The sequence below is a fragment of the Myotis lucifugus genome, unplaced genomic scaffold, assembly GCF_000147115.1.
Source record: "Myotis lucifugus unplaced genomic scaffold, Myoluc2.0 scaffold_41, whole genome shotgun sequence".
Taxonomy (NCBI): domain Eukaryota; kingdom Metazoa; phylum Chordata; class Mammalia; order Chiroptera; family Vespertilionidae; genus Myotis; species Myotis lucifugus.
In genome coordinates this window covers 5,376,518-5,400,804 of record NW_005871089.1, presented here as the reverse complement: position 1 = coordinate 5,400,804, position 24,287 = coordinate 5,376,518, and the positions used below count along the sequence as shown (strand labels likewise).

Here is a 24,287-nt window from a genome sequence, read left to right as displayed (position 1 = left end):
GGTAGTAGACTTGTCTGTACCCTCAGAGAGTTCCTCCCCCTCTTCTAGGCCAACCCTTTCATGCGGGGGTGGGGGTGGGGGGGTGGATCTGAGGCCCTAAGAGGGAACCAGGACCACCTCGGATCACAGAAGACCACAAGTCTGTCTTGTCCCGGTCCACTCAGGTTCTCCTGTGGAACTGCCTGGGAGGGAATGACTACGGTTCCACTGGCGGTGGGCACTGCGCCCCACTTGGGTAGCCCAGAGGCGAGAAAGGCTCCGAGGGGCGGGGGAGGGGTGGGGTGGGGTCAGGCGTTTGACTCCGCCTCTTCGTGCTGGTATCGGTCTGTGCTCGGGTGCTGGCTCAGTCTCCGCAGCTCTCTGCTGTCGCTCCCGGTCCACGAGATGACACCGCCTCCGCCCAGATGCACCTCCCTCGGCGTCCCGCGCTACCGCATTTCTGGCCCACAGGCTCGGTCCGGACTCCCGCTGCAGTTGCTACTGCTGCTGCTCTGGACGGCCGCCGACACCCAAGGCCACCCGAAGAGCGGACCCCGCATCTCCGCTGTCTGGAAAGGTAGGTGGCACGCGGGGGGGCGGAGCGCGGGATCCGATGCCTCGCGGGTGGGTGCAGAGTGTGCGGCACCGGAGCGGGTGCGTGCGCGAGGCTCTGTGGGTCCCGGGTGCTACTCGGGGAGAGTATGGGTCTGGATGAGGGTGAGTGTGCGCGCTGGCTCACTGGAGCCGCTGGAACACTGAGGGGAAGCGGGTGGTGGGGCCGGAACCCAGGCTAAGTCGCTCTAAGTCCGCCCGCAGCTGGGAGCCGCAGCGCCGGGGCACCAGGGAAGGGAGCCGGCACCTCTCTCCGCCCAGAGGCGCTCTCTGTCCTCCAGCACAGGGCCTCTGTGCAAGACTCTCTCGGGCTGGGACCGCCACCCAAGTCCTTCCTGAGCTGCGGACTCCGCTGTTGCCAGGAGCCCTGGCTGGGCCAGAGACGGGGGCGCAGACTCCTTGCTGCCGCTGCTCCGCTCTGGCTGTGGGAACAAAGACCCTGCTGCCTGCCCTCGCCCCGGGCCCAGGACCCAGACCGGTAAAGGGGTGGGCACCCTGTGGTGTGCTGGGACTTGGTGTGGTGCTGCGGAGGCTTGGGGCACCTGGGCGCTACCTCTGCAATGCCGGCACTGGCCCCGGCCCCGGCCGATCCCCCCACCCTACCGGTCCGCACGTGGCAGTTGTTACCAGGAATAGGTGCCAGCGTTGTGGGCACAGCATTGGGTGGGGTGCGGCTGTTGGGACCCCACGCAGCGGATCTGGGGTGTAGCTTTTAGGATGCGGTGGATATGCGAGTCTGAAGAACAGGGGTCTCCCTCAGGGGTGCCTTAGTTAAACAATGGGTCCGAAAGCCGGTTAGGTGGGGTCTGAGGCTTTATGCCATGAGGGATTGAGCTCCCCTCCCCTGCATTGCACGCAAATGCTTCCCACTCCCAGGACAACTGGGTTCTGCCCCCAAATTTGGTGGTGCTGTGGCCCCCTGTGGTGGAGGTGGACTCAGGGTGGGGGTTGGAGAAGCTGCCTGGTCTGGCCCTGACAGGGCCCTTTGATGACTGAGGCGGTTTGCAGGGATTGCCAGAGCCTGAACATTATCTGGGGCAGGTATTCTTAGCAGAGAGAAAGAAAATCCCCCACACACAACCAATGGCATGAACTGCAGCTGCAGCAGAGAGAATGTGACTCGCCCAAGGTCACTGGACAAAGTGCAGACAGGGCTCGGATCTGGCACAGGTCCAGTGCCAGCACTGGGTTAGGGAGGGGAGAAGGATTTAGGCAACTTCTTGGCCACAAAGGAGGGACTCTGGGGGCCAGCTCTATAACCCAGCCCCAGATATTCTGTTGGGAGTGCAGCAGAGTAGGTGGACCTCTGGCGTCTACTCATGATAGACACCTCCAGCCCAGGCTTCCTCTGCCTTCCCAACATCTTGGCCTTGAGTCAAACCTCTTGGCTGTCCTGGACAGCCCGGCATTTGGGCCCTCTCAAGGGGATAAATGGCCCTGTCTAAGTGTTCTAGCATCTCCCCCTGCGCCCACCCCCTTGCATTCGGCTCTGCTTGCCTCCACTCCCCCAGACTTCTGAAGACCCTTCCCCCCACATATTTAATGCACACCCATTTCTTAGTACTTAATGTGTACCTCCCCATCGCAGGCACTTAGTCTTTCCACCCTGAGGTTATTTGAAGCTGCTTTCAGTTCTTTTGCCCACTTTTCAAAGCTCCCAACCCAGCTCCACCTCTCTTTTCCCTCCATGCAGTTCACTATAATAGCCACTCTGGCTGTGCCCTCTGCTTGGTAATACACTAATATCCCCCGCTGGGGTCTGCCCACCCCTCACTTGTCTCCTTCTAGGGCAGCCTGTAGTCTCCTCCATCAGTGCCAGGCACCCCACTGGCCAGACAGACCCTGCCATTTGCCTGTCCCTCAGGACCACCAGCTGGTGATGGTATGCCTGGCTGACAGCTGCTTTCCATTTCCTGTGGGGTGACACATGGACAAAAGTGGGCTTGGGCAGGGCAACCCCAGAAGTGGGGTGAGAGGAGGATCCCCTTGGCCTTGCTGTAGTATAAGCCTAGGTTCCTGTCTACCAGTGGGTGGTTGTGGGTGGGTGGTAGCCTCCAGGAACAACCAGATCTAGGATAATGGTGATTCTGGAGCCACTTCTCTATGAGGCATAGGTTGGCGTTAAGTTTTAAGCCAAGACAGGTGTGGGACTAGGTATGGAGCTCTGGCTCTTCTTCGTAATTTATTTTTTGCTCCATGGACCCCTACACCCTAGGGGCAGTGGTCGGCAAACTGCCCTACGGGAAGCATAAGATTAGGGAGTTCTGGGAGGGTCCTAGCCTGCACTTGTCAGAGGTTGAGAACTCTCCAACATATTGAGTCCGGGCCCAGCAGTTCTGGGCAGAGAGGGATGTGCTAGCACTAACCTGCTGGGTGCCCTTGAGCTCCACACTGTGTCTGACTCTCAGAGCTCACCAGAGCAGGAAGGGCTCTGAGATTGTCCCCTGAGGGCTGTCACTGACACATGGGCCAGTCAGAGATATGACTGTTTGGGCCTGCCCTTCCTGCAAGCAGGGGCTGGAGAGAAGTGGGTCATAGGTGAGGGCAGGAGATTGGCATGCCCGTGGAAGCTATGCACCCCTCTCTCATTTCATCCCCAGTTAGAGGAGATGGAGAAGCTCAGGAAGGTCCTGACCCCCAAGGTCAGAGATGAGCCAACCTGCCCCCAAGGAGAAACAGAGCTACTTGCCCAGCCGGTTCTGCCTCTGCCTTGTCCAATTAAACAACAGGATGTTATTGTTGACTTGAGGCTGCTTGGGGGAGCCATTATGGAGCTACTCCCCAGGGCAGGGGATGAGGTCACAGCTGGGGCTCCCTAAGCATCAGCATTTTCAGTGGAAATCCTTGCCCCCTTGGGGACTTAGATGTGCTCCTCACCTTCAGGGTGAACCCCCTGCAGAACAGAGAGGGGGCAATTCGCAGGAGGAGATGGGGGATGGTCCTAGGCTGGGAGAGAGATGCTCTGTGATGCCTCTAGGAGCTTCCTGCCAAGCTCTGTGACCCCCCTGTCCTGAATAGTGAAGGTTCTGAGAGCAGGCTGGATGGAGTGAGTGCAGGCACAGGCTCAAGATGACCGTGGTGTCAGGGAAAGAGATCCCAGCTCTGGCCTGATTTTATGTGTGACTCTAGGCAAAGGTTTGCTTTTTTCTGAGCCTCAGTTTCCTCAAATGTCCAAAGTGAATGGAGGGAGGAGTTATACTTATCAGAGCACTAATCTCCTGCGATCCCTACCTTTCTGGGATGAGCAGAGTCTGTGGTGGCCCATTCAGATCTTAGCTGTGAGGAGAAATTGAAACCTGGGAAATCAGGGGAAATCCTTGAGTTTCGTGTTCTTTTCTTTTTCTCTCATGAGCTGAGGATCAGCTGGAGGAAGTGGCGTATTGGTTTGTGGCCTGAAAGGTAGACAGTATTTCAGCATTTTTGACATTTGACATTTGCTGGGGCCAACCTGTGATGGTCCTGGGGCTGTGCTTGGGGATCGATCCAGGGATGAGAAACTAGACAAGTCTAGACTTCTCAGTGTAGGTGGAGAAATAGGAAGTCAACTTGCAGTTACAATGAAATGTGGCAGAGGGCAGCTGTGGGGGTTGAGGAGGTACATAATCCAGTATCCCCAATTAGGGAAGGCTTCCTGAAAGAGGTGGTATGCCATGATCGCAGGAGGAGCACGAGACAGCTAGGGGATGGGAGGGACAGGAGGAAGCACCTGGCATGACAAGATTTCTGACCCTAAAACTTACAACTAGGACCAGGGAGAGGAGGAGGCAATGAGTGGGAGACATTGAGTCGGCCTTGGCCTCCGGGTTTTGGGAAGGTTTCTTGCAGGAGGTGACATGTGAGCTCAGTCACCTGACTTCCATACCGGCCCTGTGTGGGGAGGAAGGACCATGGCTGTCAGGAAAGTCCTCCCCGGAGTCACAGCTTGCTGATGGGAAGCTGGGGCTGCGTCCTGGGAGACCAATGCTTCCCCCCACCCCCAGCCCTCCTGATTGTGGGGGACAGTTGAGGCCTGAGGCCCACCCCTCGGCAGAGACTTTTCATGGAAGGGAGGGAGCTCCCCCAGCACCAGCCAGGCCCTGTGGGGGGAGGAGGGGCAGACAGATGCCCTTCCTCTGACCTTCCAGGAACCTTCACCTTCTTAAGGGGGTTGGGGGAGGAGGGTGTAGGTCACTCCCCCGGGTGGGAGACAGGGAGAGCTGGACACTCTTCTATGAGGAAGGCCAGGCTCAGCCCAGGGAATAGGGTCCAGTTGCCTGCAGGGGGTAGTGGTGGGAGTGGGTGGCCCTTATGAAAGCTGGGGCCCCATCTGATATCCTGTCCTCCTCCCCCAGCTCCATGTCACTCATTTCAGCCACTATAGGGCCTGTGTCACAGGAGACTGACCACACTTCCCCTGCTTTAGTTGGCAGTTCTGGGGCTAGATACTTCCTCTTCTCTTGGTTTCCTTTTTTGGCAAGGCCTGGCTGCCCCGGAAACCTCCTCTCTCTCAGGGCAGGGGAGGAAGGGGTCCTCCTACAGCATGGAGGACTCATTGGTTCCGGCAAAATGGGCTTCCACCTTCTCTAGCCAGCCTAAGCCACGAGAGACCAGGAGATCCATCCCCTCTCTGCCCCCTATGGTATGAGGGAGGGGAGTGGTTCTCCCCCTCCAAGACCTTTATTCCCCAGCCTTGGCCTGGGACCCACTGTGTCTCCAGGACTGTGCCCTGGCCTCTGTGAGGCCCCTCCATCCCTCTGCGTCATTGTGTTGAGATCTTCTCCTGGGACACACAGAGACAGAGCTGCCACTTCCCCAGTCCTACATGGTAGCCTGGCCCCACTCCCACCTTATCTTCCACACTTCTTCCCTCCCCACTCCCCAATTCCCCACCTTTTCTTGCCTCAGGGCTGTTGCCCTGCACCCCATTCACCCTCTTCTTCCTTTCTGCCAGTGCTATCTCACTTCCTCCAAGGAGCCTTCTTGGATAACTTCAGCCCACACAACCTGACTGGACAGAGTTTAGGATGTCAGAAATAAAATCAGATCAGCTGAGCTAACCACAAGTTCCACAGATGGGAAAATTGAGGACAATGACGACAGGGACTTGCCCAAGGTCACCCAGTGAGACCGGCATAGCTGGGACCAGGGCTGTGTCTTCTGCTCCTGGCCTCAGTTCTTGGTCTGCCTTCATGCTCTGTCCCAGGCTTAGGGTTCCATGAGCCCCTTTCCTCCTTGGCTGGCTCAGCTTGAGCCCAGCTCTTACTGCCCCAGCACTGTCTGCTGACATGAGCCCCACTGTCATGACCTTCCTCCATTGGGATCTTAGATTTGGGCCGGCTCAATGCACCTCTTCTGCTTTTTTTCCTCAGGGCAGCTGGGCCTCGGAGGGTCTCTGCCAGGACAGGTTGAACTGTGTCATGACTTGGGCTAATCTGGGTTTAACCTTCACAGCATCCTGGGATTAGGCTGATCTTGAGTATCTCCTGCACACCCTGCTTCCAATCAGGGGTTCGGGCTCTGTGCCAGCAGCCCCAAGCAGTCCTTATCGTGGAGGGCAGCTAACCCCTGCCCCATGCCTAGGTCTGTGTTCTGCCCATCTGAGGAGGAGGAGAAGCCCTGGGCAGCATCCAGGTGCCCAGAGAGCAAGGCCTGCTGCCAGTGACTAGGGAGGGCACCTGGAGAGATCAGGAAGGACCAGTAGATACAGCCAAGGACTGTGACAGCAAGAAAGGTCACTGTGGAGTGTTACAACTGGGGAAGACTTCCTGGGGAAGGGGGAAGAACCAAGCGAGGGCCAGGGACAGGGTGTGGGATGGGGGCAGAGAGCTGCTCATGTTGTTTGTCTTCTGGGCCTGAAGGAGAAAGGAAGGTCACCATGATAAGCTCAGCACCCTGTCAGTGGCCTGGGAACCTATTGTAAGATGTCTCCTCATCTGACATGGGGTTTAACCTACCCCAGTCCTGGCTCTCCCTACTATCTCATCTGCCCCCACTTGCCCAGCCCTAGCCTTGGCTTGGCCTGGGGATGACAGGGACTTGCCCAAGGCTACTCAGTGAGACAGGCATGTCTGGGACCATGCCTACCCCTGGCCTCAGCTCTTGGCCTCCCTCTACTTGTCTGTCTGGCCTTGCCTACAGGGCTCCACACTAGACAGTGTGATCTGAAAGAAGATGATGTGCCAGCATAAGGTCAGAGGGAAGACTGAGCAGTGAGGGCTGGAGCAGTCTGAACACTTCCTGTAGCCACGGGGGTTGAGACTAGATCTTCAAGGACAGATAAGACCACGTGCACAGAGAAAGGGGAGGACAGATAAGACCATGTGCACAGAGAAAGGGGAGAGGACAGTCAGAGGAGGGAAGAGAACCCGCAAAGGTGTGGCGATGAGAAGGAGCCATGGCAGAAATGGGTAGGCCTTGTCTGCCAGCTAGAAGTATTGGGCCCTGCTGGGATGGGCAGTGGGGAGACATGGTGGGTTCTTGAACTGAGGAGCCAGGGGTAGAGGTGAGTATTTTTATAATTTATTTTAAAAATATTTTCAATTACAGTTGTCATTCAATATTATATTAATTTCAGGTGTACAGCATAGTGATTAGACATTTATATTTCTTATTAAGTGATCACCTTAGTCTAGTACCCACCTGGCACCATACATAGTTATTACAATATATTGACTATATTCCCTATGTTGTACTTCATAGCCCTTGACTGTTTTGTAACTACCAATTCGTTCTTAATCCTTCACCTTTTTCACCCAGACCCCCAAACCCTTTCCCCTTGGTAATCATCAGTTTGTTCTTTATACCTATGAATTTGTTTCTGTTTTGTTTTTTCATTTATTTATTTTTTCTTTAGTTTATACATATAAGCGAAATAATATATTTGTCTTCCTCTGTCTGACTTATATCACCTAGCATAATACTCTCTAGATCCATCCATGTTGTGGCAAATGTTAAGATTTCATTCTTTTTTATGGCCGAGTAATAGTCCAGTGTGTATATGTACCACATCCTCTTTATTTAATGGTCCACTGATGGGCACTTAGGGTGCTTCCATATTTTGGCTAATGTAAATAATGCTGCAGTGAACATAGAGGTGCATATATCTTTTTGAAATAGTGATTTGTGTTTCTTCGGATAAATACCCAGAGGTGGAATTGCTGGGTCATATGGTAGTTATATTTTTAAGTTTTTGAGGAACCTCCATACTGTTTTTCATGGTGGCTGCACCAATCTGCATTCCAACCAACAATGCATGAGGGTTTCCTTTTCTCTATACCCCAGAGGGGAGTGTTTTTGGCCAGTGCTGGCTGGTGGGAACCTTGCTGGGCATGTGTTAAAGAAGGGTTTGTGAGTATACCCTGCACTTTGCTGTGGTCTGCCCAAGACCACAGAATATGTTCTATTTCTGGGAAGAGATCTCAGAAAACTTATCTTCTCAGTTAGTCATGCTGGTCATCACTCAGTGCTGTGCTGCACCCCTAGATCCACCCACACCACCGCATCAGGCCTGTATACCCATGCTCACTTAAACACCCTCTCCTTAGGGCATCGTGATGGAGGTCAGGGCTTCATTGGCCAAGAGGCATCTGAGCAGGCTGTACCCTCTCTGGGCCTTAGTCTCCTCATCTGTATGGAAGGGGCTGGCCTGGAAGCTTCGAAGGGCCCATCTGTGAAGCACAGAGTCATAAGCACAGATTCCAGAGTCAGTCTGCCTGAGTGTCAACCTTCTCTCCACCTTAATAGCTGTGTGATCCTGGGCAAGTTACTCAACTTTTTTGTGTCTCAGTGCCCTCATCTGTAAAATGGGGATAATAAGAGAACCCACCTCGTAAGAGTTCAGTGATTATTAAATGAATTAATATACCCCCAAATCACGTAGAATAGTGCCTGGCACATGGTGAATGCTATGGAGTGGTTAGGTGGTAGGTAGGGGTATCACTGTCATCATTGTCATCCTCTTCCTCCTTTGGCATCTCCCCTTTGGTTTCTGATGAAATAAAGCTCTGGCAGCCCAGCCCCCACCAGCTCTCCCTAACTGCTGCCCTTCTACTGCTTCCCTCACCCACCCATTGCTGGCCCAGGCTATGCTCACCTGGGAACCTTCTTTTTCTCAACAGTCTTCCCATCCTGCTTCCCTGCCTCCACTAACCATCTTTTGCCCTCTCTGCCACCTTTGCCCTGGCTCTGGGCCCAAGGGCAGGCCCTGCAGCTCTACTCATTGTTTCCTTTGAAGGAGCCACCAGCTGACCTTGGCCTCACTTTGGGGCTTTTAGAACCTGCTGGGCTGAAGAACAGGTGAAGGTAGATGGAACATAGTGTTCATCCTGGGCTTCCTGCCTTCCCTGAGTGTGTTGCTTCCTCTCTGCTCCAGTTGGGTCTCAGTGCCAACCTTCTCTCCCTGAGCCCCTGAATCTGGCTCAGCTTAGCTTCCCCACAGCTTGCTTTTCAACTGCCCCATTCCCTCCAAACCTTTGCCCCCGCTGGTCTCCTCACCAGCCAAGCCTCCTGTCCTTTGAGCACAGTGGCTCAGAGCTGGCTTGGAAGGGCCTTCGTTTTCCTGTCTATAAGATGGGCATGCACCCCTTGTCCTGCCTTTTCTGCAGGGTGGTTGGGGAATTTGGTGGGGTAGTCAGTGGAGGCAGATGAGGATGTGGCTTCTTCTGCTGCCTCTACCTCCAGAAAGTTGTCTCTCACTTTGCCAAAAGTGACCCATGAATCTAACCCTGATTTCTTTGTGATTTTTCCAAGATTGATGGTGGGTCATAAAACCTAGACCTTAGCAAGTACTAGCTGTTCCAATCCACAGAGGAGGAAACTGAAGTCAGGAAGGCCCAGCCCCTGGTCATGGTCATACCCAGCCAGCCGCCCGGCTGCCAAAGGGAGAACATTACTTCTTGCTGATAAAGACGAGGCAGACCTCTCACTTCCCATGACTAAGAACCATATCAAGAGCCTGCTACCTGTCTAGTGCATGGCTCTGCCCCTGCCAGGCAGCTGGCTGGAACCTTGTCCTGCCAAATGTCAAATGTCACCAGCACCCCAATAACAACCACAGCTCCTCCTTAGCATGAGCCAGTGCCACCCTGGAAACTGGGCTTCTGGGTATGAAGAGTAGCTTCTCACACCCTCATCCCGGGCCATATCAGGAGAGACAAAATCAATGCAACATTTGTCCCTTTGACTCCATTCATCCCAGTAGAAAGGTTTCCCTCCACTGCTCTGACGCAGTGCTACGTTCCATCTTTAGTCACTTCTTAGAGTTTAAGGCTTTGGTTGATAAAAGTCCCTGGAGATCAGGACCCCATCTGGAAGGTAGGTGTGTGGGTGATTCCTGTCAGTCATCAGGTTAGTGCCTTCTCAACTAATAGGGAGGGGGACGGTGGAGAGCAGGAGATGACTCAGGGAAGGGGAGAGAAGATGATATACAGCTTTTTGCAAATCCAGAGGCTCTCAAGAAAGCCCAGTATGTGGTTCCAGAGGGCTAAGCTGGGTGCTGGGTACCAGAAACCCTGGGCTGTGACTTTGCCCTGCCCCTGTCTCCTTTGCTGTGTGCCTTGGGCCATTGACACAGCCTCTCTGGTCTCTATGCCCCCTCAGCTCAATGTTGTTCAGATCTCCTCCCTTCCACCTTGACCCATAGGGTGTGGGTTCCAAAGGGTGGAGAGGCTGCCGGCTAATTCCTGGGCTCCACGTGGGCCTTTCCTCTTCTCTCTGCCAGCTGTGTGGTAGGCAAGGGTGTGAGGTGGGTGGGGGTGGGGCGTAGCTCCTGTCACCTGTGGCTGGAGTCCCAACTGGAGGTTGGCCTGGCTTCTGCTGGGTGTCTGAATTCCTACCATTCTCAGAGCCAACCTCAATACCCACTTTCAAAGGACTCCTTGAGGTTAGCATTCAAGACCTGTTGGGTCAGTGGGTCAGGTTGAAAGGCTGTCCCTCCCCAGACCAGACTGTGGGGCCTGTCCCTTGTTGCTCCCTTCAGGGACAACAGTACCCCCTCCCCATTCCAGCTCTTACTTTGCCCTCCCCTTGGGCTATCCTCTTTCACAAGCAAAGAGGAAATGGGGACAGCACCCAGAGAGTATGAGAGAAGGAATGGTGTTCTACCCGGCAAGCCTGCTTTACAGAAGTCCAGACTTACCCTGGCTAACTGGCAGCTGGGACAGTGGTGGGAAGGTGGCGAGTATGAGAGGAATCAGCTCTGACTGGTTTCAACAGGATCAGGCTTTAGGGACAACTCGACTTGTGGGGGCTATGGCTGAGGAAGATTGCCTCCCACACCCAGCCATCTTGACCTTTGTTTCAGTTTGGGCTGGGCCTGGGCCTTGCCAGTCCTGACACTGTGAGGAGGGTGGGGACTCAGCGAGGGCCGTGGTGCCCTGGCAGCCTGAGTGTGCTCTTCCTTGACCCAGGAGTAAGGGTTGGAATCACATGGGGTAGGAGGAGGGGGTCTTGTACCAGGCTGCCTCTGGGGCTATGCCCACCCTGTGTTCCCCTAGCCCCCTCCCCTGCCTGAACTCCTGGTTATTCTGGGAGCTTTTAGCTACCACTTAGTCAGCCACTAATGCATCAGGCTGGAGAGTGAGGGGGGAGACACGGTGGTGCCAGACGGTGCTCCTTTTAGATATCCAGGATGGGAAGCAGAGGGGGCTGGGCAGGAAAGGGAGCCCGGAGGTGGGGTGCTAGAGGAGGGATGGCTTTCGGTACACTGGTCCTGCTCTAGGAAGGAGGGGAAGCACCAGAGACTGCTGGGCAGTGGGTTGGTGTATCTTTGGGGGGCTGCAGCACCTCCTCTCCCCATCACACAGGTCCTTAGCCCGCCTTCCTGATCTTCTCTGGTTAGTTCTCTGCACTCACCATCCAGTCAGCTTCCCTGCTTTGCTCAGCCTGTTTCCCCTGCGAAGTTAATTCTCTTTCTGCCTGTTCCTGATCCATCTAGCTTGAATCTGCCTTCCCCATCTCTTCGATTTCATAAGGAAGCAAAAAGACGTGTTTAAGGACAATTGTTCCCTTGGCTGGGCCTTTTTAGGGGCAGTCCCAGCCTTGCTTTGCATGGGCAGAGCCTTGAAGGCTGACCCCTCCCTGGCCCATGTTGGTGCCATGGGGCTACGGATCCTGGCCCCAAAGGCCTGGTGCTGCCTTCACTTCCAGGCAGCCCTCCTGCCCCTGAGCCCCCAGCCCCTGCTCCTGCCAACCTGAACAAAGCTTCCTTTCATGTATTCATCGAGCTCAGACACTTCCCAGGCACAATCAGGCTCTTTGAGGGCTTTGGGCTGTGCAGGAGCAGGGGTGGGGCTGGGGTGGAGAATGGGCCAAGTCCAGGTCCTGGTGCCGGACTGGTGCCATCCCCTCCAACATATCACCAGGCGCAGAGCCGTGAGGGGCGAGAGCCTGGGGTTCAGTGGAGGCAATGCTCCTGGGCTCCTGTTTGATCTGCAAAATGGGGCCAGTAGTCCCTGCCTCCCCTGCAGCCCAGGGGCTGCAGCCAGGATTTGAGAGGAATAGGGCTCAGGCTTGCAAATCTGTCCTGGCTCTGATGCTGCAGTCCCCTCACATGGAGCTGCAGCAGCTCTCACCCGCCCTCTGTGTCCTCAGAAATTCTTTGTGAGCAGCCCTGGGGGCTGCACCTAGACAGTTTTGCTTGAGCATTGTGGAGGCTTGCTTTGATGTGGCTGACTCCCCTGCAACTGAATTCCAGGGTAGGGCCAGTTTCCCTTCAGACCTTGCTCTTCAGGACCAGGCTACTGCCTCTCCCATCAGACTAGACTTCCCTGGGCAGGACTTCAGACGCCCAGACAAGGGCTCCTTCAGGGACCCCTCTGGTGCTTCTTTCCAGAGGCGAGAGCTGTGCCTTGGTTGTGGCCTTGTTGCTGGTGCAGGCTGAGGTGACTGGTAGAGATGGCCAGCATGGCCCAAGGGTTGGGGCTCCTCCCCTTTAGCCTTGGGGTCGGGGGTTCAGAGCTTCTGCCCCAGTCCAGCTTCTCTAGATGCAGACACACAGCTTTTCCTGGCCCCTGGCTGACTGGGGATGTGGGAGGGGAGCTGGGGCTGCTGACTGTCTGGATCCCAGGCTGGGCTCTGGGCTCTGGGCTGTGGGGTGGTGGCTGCTGCTCAGGCTGCAGGTGCAAGGGGAGCTGTGGGAGCTGAGTCAGGAAGGCCTTGTATCTTCCGGCTGCTGACCCCAGCACTCTAATTTTATCCCAGCTGGAAAGGAGGCCCTGCACAGCTGGGACTGATGGGGAGTGGGCCTCACGGTGCAGGGAGGCTGCTTGGGCTGTTTGTGGAGCGCCCAGGGAAAGCCAGGTGAACCAGAGGCAGTGAGTTCAGCACTTCTCTGTGGCCCACAGTGCTGCATCTTCCTAAATGCTCCTGAGAACCAATACTCAGTTATGGACAAGGCAGTCTGTCCTGCCGCCTAGTGTATCCTTGGGTTGGCGTGTCCCCAAGGAGCCCTCAGTTTCCACTTCTGCAGTGAGCCAGGCTACAGCTGAGGTGGAGAGTGTGTTACCCCACCTCCAGAGTGACTTGGCCACACAGGGATGTATCTTAAGGAAAGGGAGTGAAGGTGTGTTGCGCTCCTTGCCCCGTTGAATGCAGAATCAGTAGGAATGGCTCAGGTGGCAGCAAGAAGGATTTGGGGTAGACTCCGGAAAGGGCAGTTCTTTTCTCTCTGGGCTGGAGTGTGTCTTCCTTGGTATCACTGCTAAGCTGGCTAGCCCGGAGTTTGCTGTAGCTGAATAAACAGTGGTCAGACCAAGTTCCTGCATGAGGCCTCAGGATGGTCGGAGGTGGGAAGATGTGAGCTGTCCCATCCCTGGAATTTAGTTCTGCAACCAGGACAAGCTCAGCAATGTCACTGGAGATGAGACATCTCCCCAGAGGCAGTATCTGCAGAGAGTTTCCTTTTTGGGCAAAATTGCCCAGATCAGCCCTCCTGTTTAAAGGCCCAGGCTGTGCTCTGTGAAGGACATCCTATCCCAGAGTTGCTGGGGAGGGAGGGTGGAACTTTACTCCTGGGGTGAGCTGGCACCTCCATGAAACCAGGCCATAGTGGGCCAGGCCAGAGTCTAGCTGTGGGCAGGAGCTTGGTTCTCGTTAAGGGACTGCTACTGACTTTACAACCTTGTGCTATACCCGTTCTGGGCCTCTGTTTTTCCATTTGTGAAATGGGAGGGAATGGACATTTAGATTCCTTTCCATCTCTGATCTGAGCTGACCTACTCACCGAAGGCCTGGGATGGGCCAGGAGGAGTTGGAGAAGGCTTCTTGAAGGAGGGGATAGGGTGCTGAACAAAGTGATTCCAGGGAACCTGGACTCTAAGTGGGGTGCTTAGAACCCTGCTACCTGCAGGGGGTGGAGAAGGCTGCTTGCTGTGTTGTGGGTTGCAGAGAGCCTCAAACAGCACCGCCGGAGGTCCTGGTCCCTCTTGCCTAAGTCCAGCCTCTTGGAAATAGCCAAGTGTGTGGGAGGAGGGGGGGTGGGGGAGGAAGCCTGCTCACCTAGGGGTCCTTACTCTGAGGTCACATATTATAGGGTAGGGGCCATGGCTTTGGGGTGAGGACAGCTGTTTGCTAGACCCTACCAGGGTACCCCTCACTTCTTCCACTTGTGGCTCCGAGTCCTGGTTGCTGCCCAGACCCAAGCACTAGTTGCCAGGCAGGTGCCGGTGTGCCTGAGAGGGAGGATAGGATCTCCCTGCCCATGGCCCAGCCTCAAGTTTTTGCCAATTGCCTCCTCCTCAGGCCGCGCAGGGAAGGACCGGGTGGATTTTGGCTCGGCAGAGCCACACACCGTGCTTTTCCATGAGCCAGGCAGCGATTCTGTGTGGGTGGGTGGACGTGGCAAGGTCTACCTCTTCAACTTCCCCGAGGGCAAGAACGCCTCTGTGCACACGGTGAGCCTGGGGCCCTTACTGCCCCTTACCCCCATTTCTCCCCTTATTTCCCTTCTGGCCTTGGTGAGGGGCCTCAGGGAATTAGGGGATGGGAGTTGGCATCTCCTCCTAAACTGATCTACCTCCCGCTTTATCCCATAAACGGTCCCTGGGGGAGGCTCCCTAAAGGTAGTCCAGATGGGCGTGGGTGTTGGTCAGTGTGGAGAAAAGCCTGGAGCTTACCCACCTGGCCAGGTGGGCTGCACTGATGGGGGAGGCCTGGGCTGGAAGCTGAGCTCCAGAACCCCATCGCCCCGGCCTCTGAGATCTCTGGCCTAGTGCTCTGGGCTTGGCTCTGGGTATCAGGCCAAGCAGCCTGTGTGACCTTGGTGAATCACTCACCTTCTCAGAGCCCTGGTTGCTCACCTATGCTGTAAAATGAGCTTGTCCTGAGGGCACATGGACAGTGCTTGCAGGGCATCTGACCCCTGGCAGGTGGACTAATGCTTCCTCTCCTCTCCCCCAGGTGAACATTGGCTCCACCAAGGGACCCTGCCTGGGCAAGCAGGTGAGTGGAGGAGAGGGAGTGTAGAGGGGAGGCTGGCGCCTTGGAAAAGGGGTGGGAGTCCCTGGGAGTCTGAGGAAGGAGGCATGGCCCTGCCTTGGGAGCTCCAGTCTGGGAGAAAAGAGGCAGCCCTGCCTGAGGGTTCCCAGTCTGAGTGGGAGACATAGTCCTTCTCCAAGGTCCCTGTGTTCTTCCTCTGCTCTGAGGGGAGTTGGGATCAGCTGCATCCCCTCTAGGCTCTCCTTGGAGACTGCCTCCATGCTCAGCCTTCTGATTCTGTCTTCCCCAAGACTAAGGGTTCTGGTTCGAGTCCTGCCAGGGCCTTTGACCAACCTCTCTTCTTCCCCTTCTGGGCAGGACTGTGAGAACTACATAACACTCCTGGAGAGACAGGGCGAGGGGTTGCTGGCCTGCGGCACCAATGCCCGGCACCCCAGCTGCTGGAGCCTGGTGAGAAGGCCCCTTCCCATATGCCTCGTCAGCTTACTCTTGCATGGGTGGGTTTCTGCCTCCCAAGGTGGGAAGGAGGTGGGAGACTCAGAGGCTGGCTCACCTTGTATAGAATGCTTGGGAGGAGGGGAAGCTGGCACCCATGGGAAGCAGTAGTCATGGGATTATGGGGCTGTCTAACCCCCTTTGCCTCCCCAGGTGAATGGCACTGTGGAGTCACTTGGTGAGAGGAGAGGTTATGCCCCCTTCAGCCCGGATGAGAACTCCCTGGTTCTGTTTGACGGTAGGGCTGCTGCCCTTGTCTGGGGGAGGGTGATCAAATCAGTGCCCAGGCCCAGGGAAGGGACTTCTAGGAGCTGTCTGCCCTTACCCATGCCCCTTCCACCATGCCCAGGGGATGAGGTGTACTCTACAATCCGGAAGCAGGAATACAACGGGAAGATCCCTCGGTTCCGCCGCATCCAGGGCGAGATTGAGCTGTACACCAGTGACACCGTCATGCAGAGTGAGTTAGGCTCCAGCTGGCTGGGGTGGACCAGGGTGTGAATGCCCACGGTGGCTCATGAAGTCCTCATGTCCCTTGGGAGGGCTCCCCAAGGGCGGCTGGGGCCACAGGCCAGTGGGAAAGTGGGAGCTTGGGACAGGTCTAAGCAGCCAGAGCTGAGGACGTTGGCCTGGCAGGGAGCAGGGGAACAGCAGAGGCAAAGGTACAGAGACAGATGGGCCCTACACACTGTGGTAACAAAACAGAGGAAGCCCCAGACCCAGAGTGGGGTCCCTGGGAGCCATAGTGTATCCCTCTGCTGAGCTCATGTGGGGGCACCTCTCCTTTCCTCCTCATTAGGGCTCTGCCAATTAGGCAGAAGTGACATAAAGGCCCAGGGACCTTCCTAGTCCCCAGGCATGAAGTCATTGCTCCTGGGCTGATGACATCTTTGTAGGGGGAGAGCAAAACAGATGTGGGATGGGGTGCTGAGTCTCAGACCCCTTGGGGTGTTGGGCCTGATGTTCTGAGTTTTATTCCAGGTCTGATTTGCTCCAGGTTTGTTTGTGCAGAGTTGGGAGGGTGTGGTGCAGGGTTGGAATGGGTCTCCCGAGCAGGCTCCCCTGACACCAATTCACATGTATCACTGGTAGATCCACAGTTCATTAAGGCCACCATCGTGCACCAAGACCAGGCCTATGATGACAAAATCTACTACTTCTTCCGGGAGGACAACCCTGACAAGAATCCCGAGGCTCCTCTCAATGTGTCCCGCGTGGCCCAGCTGTGCAGGGTGAGTGGGTGGCTGAATGGGCAAGAGTGTGTGTCTCTGCGTGAATAGCTGTGAGTGTGTGAGTTCCTGTTTGTCTGAAGGAGTGTGTGAAATATATGAGTAAGCCTGTGTGTGGGATGTATATGCACAAGAGTGTCTGTGCATCTGTGAGTGGGTAAAGATGGTTGAGCTCATGTGCATGTGTGGCAGTGTGAAGTGTATAGTCATCTAAGATGTGTATGAGTGTGAGTGGGAGTATGAAAATGTGTTCACATGTGTGTTTCACCAGTGTGAAGGTGCTGGGATATTCGAGTGTGTCACCTGTGTGCATGTGTGAGAATGGACAAATGTGTGTCTGAGTCTATCTGCTCTGTAGGGACAGACCTAGCACCCTCACCCTGCAGGTCCCCACTGCTGGCCCTGTGCCCTCAGTCAGCCAGGCCTTCTAGCTGGAACCTGGTTCAGGAACCTGGCCGGAGTCACGGGGCACCTCTGCCTGGTCCCCTGGCAGGTCTCTACCCCTTTCAGAGCCTACCTTCCTCCTCTGAAGTCTGGGTGCTGACATTCCTGGCAGCAGGTGCCCAGGGGGTACTGAGGGGCCTCCTTTTCCCTCCACCCTTTCAGGGGGACCAGGGTGGTGAGAGTTCGCTGTCGGTCTCCAAGTGGAATACCTTCCTGAAGGCCATGCTGGTGTGCAGCGACCCCATCACCAACAAGAACTTCAACAGGCTACAGGATGTCTTCCTACTCCCTGACCCTAATGGCCAGTGGAGGGACACTAGGGTCTATGGCGTTTTCTCCAACCCCTGGTGAGTGACCCTTGTCCTGGGGCTGAGCCTGGCATTAGTTATGTGTCTAATAGGGATTGGAGGGCTTGGGCCCTGCTGAGGGGATGGCTGATGATGAGCAGGGACTCCAGGCTCAGGGGGCAGGGTTGTTGCCGGGCCTGGGGTGGGACACAGTGCTTGGGGAGATTTTTGTGTTGGTATGTTTTTGAGTTTGTACAGCTAGTGTACATGCATGTACTGTATACATGTTCATGGCAGTGCCTGTGTGTCTACCAGCTGTGTGCTCAGAGTGGGTAGTGGGCCCTGGAAAAAGGCTGCTGAGGCCTCACAGGGTGCTATCACACCCATTCAGACACTGCCTGCATCTGATAATTCACATCTCTTAATCACTCTCATTGATTGAAAATAAGGCAGGCAAAAGTGTTGGGTGTGGGGGGAGGTGGGACAGGGTAGGGAAGCCAACACCCTGCTCTGTGGCTCCCATGTGGGTGGATCCAGCCAGGCTGGGGAGGGCATGGGGTCTGGCCTTGGGCATCAGCATCCTGCAGCTGTGCCCAGAGAGGCGGGAGAATTACCCAACAGGATGCACGTGGGGATCCTTCTGCCCTGGGGCTGGCCTCTCAACCCTGCGATCCTATCAGGTTGTGGTTTTAGATTGTAGCAGAAAGAAATTAGGTTGAATTTCTCTTACTCCCTTCTGCCTTCAATGGTGACTGATGACTCTTAGGCACTGGTCTTGGCCCCTAGGATAGTCCCTCTCTTCATGGAGCTTGTAGGCTGGGGAGCTTGGTTAGAATGCTCTAGTTGTGCCCTGTATGGTGTTGAGCTGGCCTGGGTGAATGGAGTTGGGTGAGTACTGGGCCCCTCACTGAGTGGTCTCTGTGTCCCCCCAGGAACTACTCAGCTGTCTGTGTATATTCCCTTGGTGACATTGACAAGGTCTTCCGTACTTCCTCACTCAAGGGCTACCACACAGGCCTTCCCACACCTCGGCCTGGCAAGGTGAGCACTGACATCTGCCATGACCCAGGCCCCTACCCCACTTCCCAGCCACCTACTGACCTGGGCCTACTCTTCTTGTCCAGTGCCTCCCAGGGCGGAAGCCGATACCCACGGAGACCTTCCAGGTGGCCGACAGTCACCCTGAGGTGGCACAGAGGGTGGAGCCCATGGGACCTCTGAAGACACCACTGTTTCACTCTAAGTACCACTACCAGAAAGTAGTTGTCCACCGCATGCACGCCAGCCATGGGGAGACCTTCCACGTGCTTTACCTAACTACAGGTGAGGGACTACCCCGTGACCCCTAGTTTGCCTTGTGAAAATGGATATGAAAGGTATAAATAATAATGTAATTAACATGTGGTTGGATCTTTATACCTGGAAGGAAGAATTGAATGACTAAGAGCTGTCAGGAGTTAGTATGTGTGGCTGTGGAAGAATCAGGCAGGGGGGTGGGGGCAGAGACGAAGAGGGGAAGGCATCCTAGGGTGGGAGAAGAGCAGGTTCCAGGATTCCAAGGCAGAAAGGTGGCCAGTCTGAGCAAAGCCAGGTGCAGGTTTGGTCCTGATATCTGATTCATGAAGCTGGGAGGAAGAGATGTGGAAAGCCAGGAGGAAGGATCTGGTCACTGGGTATTCTGTGGCCCCCTGCTAGACAGAATGAGGAAATCGAACCCCTTTCCCTGTCTTTGGGATTATGCAGGTGAGAGGAAACATTTGATGTGGGATGCACAGTATTTAGTGAGACATGAGGAAGGGCTTCCAGGTAGCAGAGCCTTTGCAGGCTTGCAGAGGCACCTCCTCTTCCCAGGGAGAGCAGGGTCTGGCTGACCCCTGAAGCTGGGTGGAATGCCCTGGGAGATGCCCCTGCATCCCAAGAAGCCATTGGCCATGGAAGAGCCAGCCCTGAGCAGGTTTATGGCAGCTTCCTGGTCCCAGTTGTGGGCAAAGTGGACTCCTGGGAGTGAACATGGAGATCAGTGTAGGCTACAGCATTTCTTTGAGACCTGGTGTGCAGTGATGCCATCAAAAAGGGCAGTGTTTCCCCCAGGGCTCAGGCCCCACCCCTCCTGTGTGATTTCTGCTGTTGCTTCATGTTGGGATCTTCTCAGGGCCACAGTGGCCATATCAGTTCCCATGGAGCAGGGTCTAGTTTCTGGGTCCTGAGATCATACCTCTTTGCTCCTCCATTCATCTTGGCTGCACCAATGGGCTCTTGTCCTTGCTCTGCTCCAGCAGTGGCTGGCCTAGCTGTTGTGGTCAGACAAGGGATGACAGGCACTGGGGTGCAGCAGAGGAGAGGTCACACAATGGGGGACCGGAAGCAGGAGCCAAGGACAGAAGGGTGGGGCCTGGGCCAAGGGAACCGTGGACTCCTTTCCTGCAGACCTGGGAGGTGAGCACACTTGAATGATGAGGGTAGTTGTCTTGGTTCTCCCTGAGGACCATTGGAGAGATGCCATTTGGAACCTGCAGCAGGAAGAATTGGAGCCAGATAAGAAATAGAGCTTTCTGGGCCCTCTGCAGGGAACGAAAGGCTCTCACAGCTGGGAGAAGCTATGGGAGGCTCTCACTGGGCTGCTGTGGAAGGAGGTAAAGGGCTGTGAGTGGGTTGGGAGCTTGTCAGGCCAAAGAAGCATTGGGCCACATCCCAGAGCCTGCAAGAGGCATCACAGAACTAAAAGACATGTCCTAGGCAAGCAACCATCTTATCATCTGACTGTTGTTTTGGAACAAGCAATGCCTTGGGGAATTGAGAGGGAGGGAGGCTATTCTAGAAACTGGGACAGCAGGTGATGTGGGATTGGGAGGACCCAGGGGTCAGGATGCCCATTAGACCCCCAACAGGTATGAATGGATAAAGCATTGGCCATGGAGGCAGGCAGCCATTATGTGACCTTGGAAATCCCTGTCCAGAATCTAAGGTTCTTTTCAGATTTTATAAAAATTTAAAAATTCCCTAAGACTAAATGCAACGTGGAGTCCTGGATTGGATCCTGGAACAAAGGACACTAGTGGAAAAACAAAACAAAAACATGAAATCCCAATAAAGTCTGTAGTTGAGTTAATAATACTATACTGCTCAGTTGTGATGAATGTGCCATCTATATATATAAAAGCCCAGCGACTGGAACGGCGGAACAACCAGAGGCTATGACGCTCACTGCAGCAGCCAACAAGCCTGATTCAGGCCCCGATCAGGCCCCAACACCCTGATCGGGGGGCAGGGCCGGCCAGCCAACTGCCCGTGGCTCCTCTCCTCCCCCTCCCCTCCCATCAGGGTGGGCCAGCGAGACTCCACCCGTGCATGAATTTGTACTAATAAAAGGGTAATATGCTAATTAGACTGGATGTCTTCTGGATGTCCTTCCAAACAAAAGCCACGGTGGCAGGAGCTGAGGCAGAGGCAGTTAGGGGCAACCAGGCCAGCAGTGGAGGGCAGTTAGGGGTGACCAGGCCGGCAGAGGAGCAGTTAGGGGCATCAGGCTGGCAGGCAGAGGCAGTTAGGGGTGATCAGGCAGGCAGGCAGGTAGGCGAGCGGTTAGGAGCCAGCGGTCCTGGATTGCAAGAGGGATCCCAGATTGGAGAGGGTGCAGGCCAGGCTGAGGGACACCCCCTGCCTCCCCCCCCCCCCCCCACCATGCACAAATTTTGTGCACTGGGCCTCTAGTAGTTATATAAGATGGTAGCATTAGGGGAAATTTGGTGAATGGTATACAGCAAATCTCTGTGCTATCTTTGTATTTTTTATGTAAATCTGAAATTACTCCAAAATAAAAGGTGTATTTAAAGAAAACATATCCTTAAGTTGTCCAGGAGGCAGGGCAGTTATGGAAGAAGCTGAGGGGTGAGATTCTGACATCTTGGGTTGCAGTCACCAGCTATGTGATCTTAAACAAGTTGCTTAGACTTGCTGAGCCTCATTGCCTTATCTGGGAAGTGGGGAAGATAATACTCACAAGCAGGGATGTGGAGGAAAGAAGTAATGAAGGGTCAGCATAGTAATTGGGTGTGCAGGACTGCTGGTTCTGTTAGTCATGCTCCAGCTTGCCCAGGGCCTCACGGAGCTCTGGGCCAGCCTTGGAAACTTCCTGGGCTGCCCTCTGACTCCCACATCCCTCATACTCACCTTACCTAGTCTTGTGACCCTTGCCTGAGCCATGACTTCGCAGCCCTCCCCACCCATGTCTTTCCTGGTTGGTCCTACGTAGAGGGAGGCTGCTTGTCTCTGAGGTGGGATGCCCATCTGCTGACCCTCTGCCCACCACCCACAGACAGGGGCACCATCCACAAGGTGGTGAAGTCAGAGGAGTGGGAACACAGCCTCGTCTTCAACATCATGGAGATCCAGCCCTTCCGTCGTGCAGCAGCCATCCAGGCCATGTCACTGGACCCTGACCGGGTGAGCCTCCACACCCCCAGCCCTGCCCTGTGAGGCTACCCAGTGATGGCCAGCTGAGGACAGAGCTCTTTTGCATGCAATTCACATGTCCTTTTCAGAGCTTCTGGGCCATAGGGCAGCTGGCCATGGCCTGGGAGTTTAAAACTCAGTGTTGGAGATGGGGGCCCTGGTCTGACCTAGTCTCTCATTCCAGCGGAAACTGTATGTAAGCTCCCAATGGGAGGTGAGCCAGGTGCCCCTGGACCTGTGTGACATCTATGGTGGGGGTTGCCATGGCTGCCTCATGGCCCGAGACCCATACTGTGGCTGGGACCAGGGCCACTGTGTCTCCATCTTTAGCTCCCAAAGGTATGTTGGCTGGGAACCCTTCTCCCTGGGAGAAGGTGGACACAGGGGTGGGGGTGATGTAAATAGGCTACAAGAGGAGTCAGTGCTGGGTACTGAGCCATTCTAGCCAGACCCTCCTCTTGGTAGGCACTGTGGTGGATACTGGGTGCGGGATGAGGACGGGGAAGGGCCAGGTGTCTGGCCTCCTGTCTGTCTAGCCTCTCTCTTCCCAACTCCAGGTCAGTGCTGCAGTCTATTAATCCAGATGAGCCACACAAAGAGTGCCCCAGCCCAAAGCCAGGTACCTGATTTAGCCCTGCCCAGGGCCCCAGTCCAATGAGGGTGGTACAGCCTTGCTTCGCTTGCTCTCTCTGAGGGAAACCTGGTCTATTCCTGGGGGCCCCAGATAGTCCTGTGGAGGGAGCCCCCTTAGTGTGGGGGTGGTGTAAGAAGGGTGGGGTGAGGGAGGCAGGGGAGAATAAGGAGACTGGGTGCTTAGATTATTGTGTTCATTTAGAAGCCTTGGCCTTAGAGGCCTGGGGGAGGACACAGCCTGCCCTGGGAGCTCTCAGCCTCTTCTCACCGCTGCCTACCCATCCCTCCCAGATGAGGCCCCACCTCAGAAGGTTTCCTTAGCCCGGAACTCTCGCTACTACCTGAGCTGCCCCATGGAGTCCCGCCATGCCACCTACTGGTGGCGCCACGGAGAGAAGGTGGAGCAGAGATGCGAGCCCGGCCACCAGAGTCCCAACTGCATCCTGTTCATCGAGAACCTCACGGATGGTCACTATGGCCACTACTACTGCGAGGCCCAGGAGGGCTCCTACGTTCGCAAGGCCCAGCACTGGCAGCTGCTGTCTGAGGACGAGGCCAAGGCCCAGCACCTGCTGGGCTGTGCCCATGCCCTTTTGGCCTCCCTCTGGCTGGGGGTCCTGCCAACACTCATTCTTGGCCTACTGGTTCATTAGGGCCTCCTGGGGCTGGGCATGCTGTGGGCATCTGCAGTCCCAGGGCACTAGAAAAGTCTCACACCCAGAGCCACCCGGCTGGGAGCTCCTTGCCCCACCACTGGTTCCAGGGGGATTGCATAGCTTGCCAGGGGACACCAGGCCTGGAGATGGCCAGCCACAGGCAGCTGCTGAGCCCAGGTGGGGCAGGGTGGTGGGGGCTGGAGAATGAAGGCACTGACTATGAAGCTGGGGCATAGATGGCCCAAGACTTTATCTTCTGGAGACTATTTTTCAAAAGTTCTTCCTCAAACTTGCCCAAATTCAGTGATGCTCCTGGCCCAAGAGCCCGTGGGCCAGAGAAGGGTTGGGAAAAGGGAGCTGGGATCCCGTTTCTGGACCTTCAAGCTCTCTATTGCCCCCTCATCCTCTCTCCTGCCACTGCAGGGGCTGGCTGGTGTTCCTGCAGGCCCAGGCTGCCCTCTGTGGCCCTCACCAGCCCTGGATCCCACTAAGGCAGCCTCCTTGCATGTTTATTGAAGGATGTTTGCTTTCCGGACAGGAGGACGGAAAGGGCTCTATTTTTATGTTAGGCTTATTTCATGTACTGCTACTTCCGACTGCATCTGTATGAAAATACCAAAACTACATGCTGGGGGTGGGTGGGGAAGGGAGGGGCTAGAAAGGGATGGGTTGGGGGGAGGGTCCCAGCCTGAGGCTCTTGGGCATGGGATAAGAGTCCAGGGATATGGTGGCATGGGTTCAAAGAGATGGCATGAGCTGGCTCTGCCCTGGAAGCCCAGGCTGAGGGGTACATTGTCCAAGTACCCCTGTTGGTTATGGGAGGGGGGTGGGTTGAGGGAGACGGGAAAATGAAGGAGAAAACTGAGCCCTAGGTTCACACATTCATATAGGAGTCAGGTCCTCAGGGGGAGGTTCCAGGACTCTGCCCTTGGCATTGGGGGCTGGGGGGCGGGGCCCCCTCCCCTCAGTCCCCTTGCGCAGGGGCTGTGCTTCCATGCTCCTAGCCTCCCACCTTCAGCTCAGGACATGCTATAACTAAGGCTAAACTGTGAATTCCAGTGGGACAGCCTGGGCCAAGCTCTCCAGGT

General features: G+C 55.5%; 1 protein-coding gene across 2 annotated transcripts; it reads left to right on the top strand.

Moving 5' to 3' along the window:
* The first annotated feature begins 292 nt into the window (after positions 1-292).
* On the top strand, positions 293-23,835 carry SEMA7A (semaphorin 7A (John Milton Hagen blood group)). 2 transcript variants are annotated; one of them, XM_006087862.3, is made up of 14 exons: positions 293-556; positions 14,308-14,459; positions 14,965-15,006; positions 15,361-15,453; positions 15,652-15,736; positions 15,848-15,958; positions 16,591-16,730; positions 17,334-17,518; positions 18,391-18,499; positions 18,583-18,781; positions 21,774-21,901; positions 22,095-22,249; positions 22,468-22,529; positions 22,835-23,835. In XM_006087862.3, the coding sequence occupies exons 1-14, from the start codon at positions 385-387 to the stop codon at positions 23,194-23,196; spliced, it is 1,995 nt and encodes a 664-aa protein (XP_006087924.2). In that variant the 5' UTR covers positions 293-384; the 3' UTR covers positions 23,197-23,835. The 2 variants fall into 2 exon arrangements, with proteins under 2 accessions (XP_006087924.2, XP_023608871.1); XM_023753103.1 differs by lacking the exon at positions 15,848-15,958 and having other exon boundaries at positions 298-556.
* Positions 23,836-24,287: the final 452 nt, after the last annotated feature.

Coding starts and splice junctions, on each gene's coding strand:
- SEMA7A (XM_006087862.3), top strand. CDS start 385: ATGACACCGCCTCCGCCCAGATGCACCTCCCTCGGCGTCCCGCGCTAC. Junction 15,959..16,590: donor CAGTGACACCGTCATGCAGA/GTGAGTTAGGCT, acceptor TATCACTGGTAG/ATCCACAGTTCATTAAGGCC. Junction 22,250..22,467: donor TCCATCTTTAGCTCCCAAAG/GTATGTTGGCTG, acceptor TCCCAACTCCAG/GTCAGTGCTGCAGTCTATTA.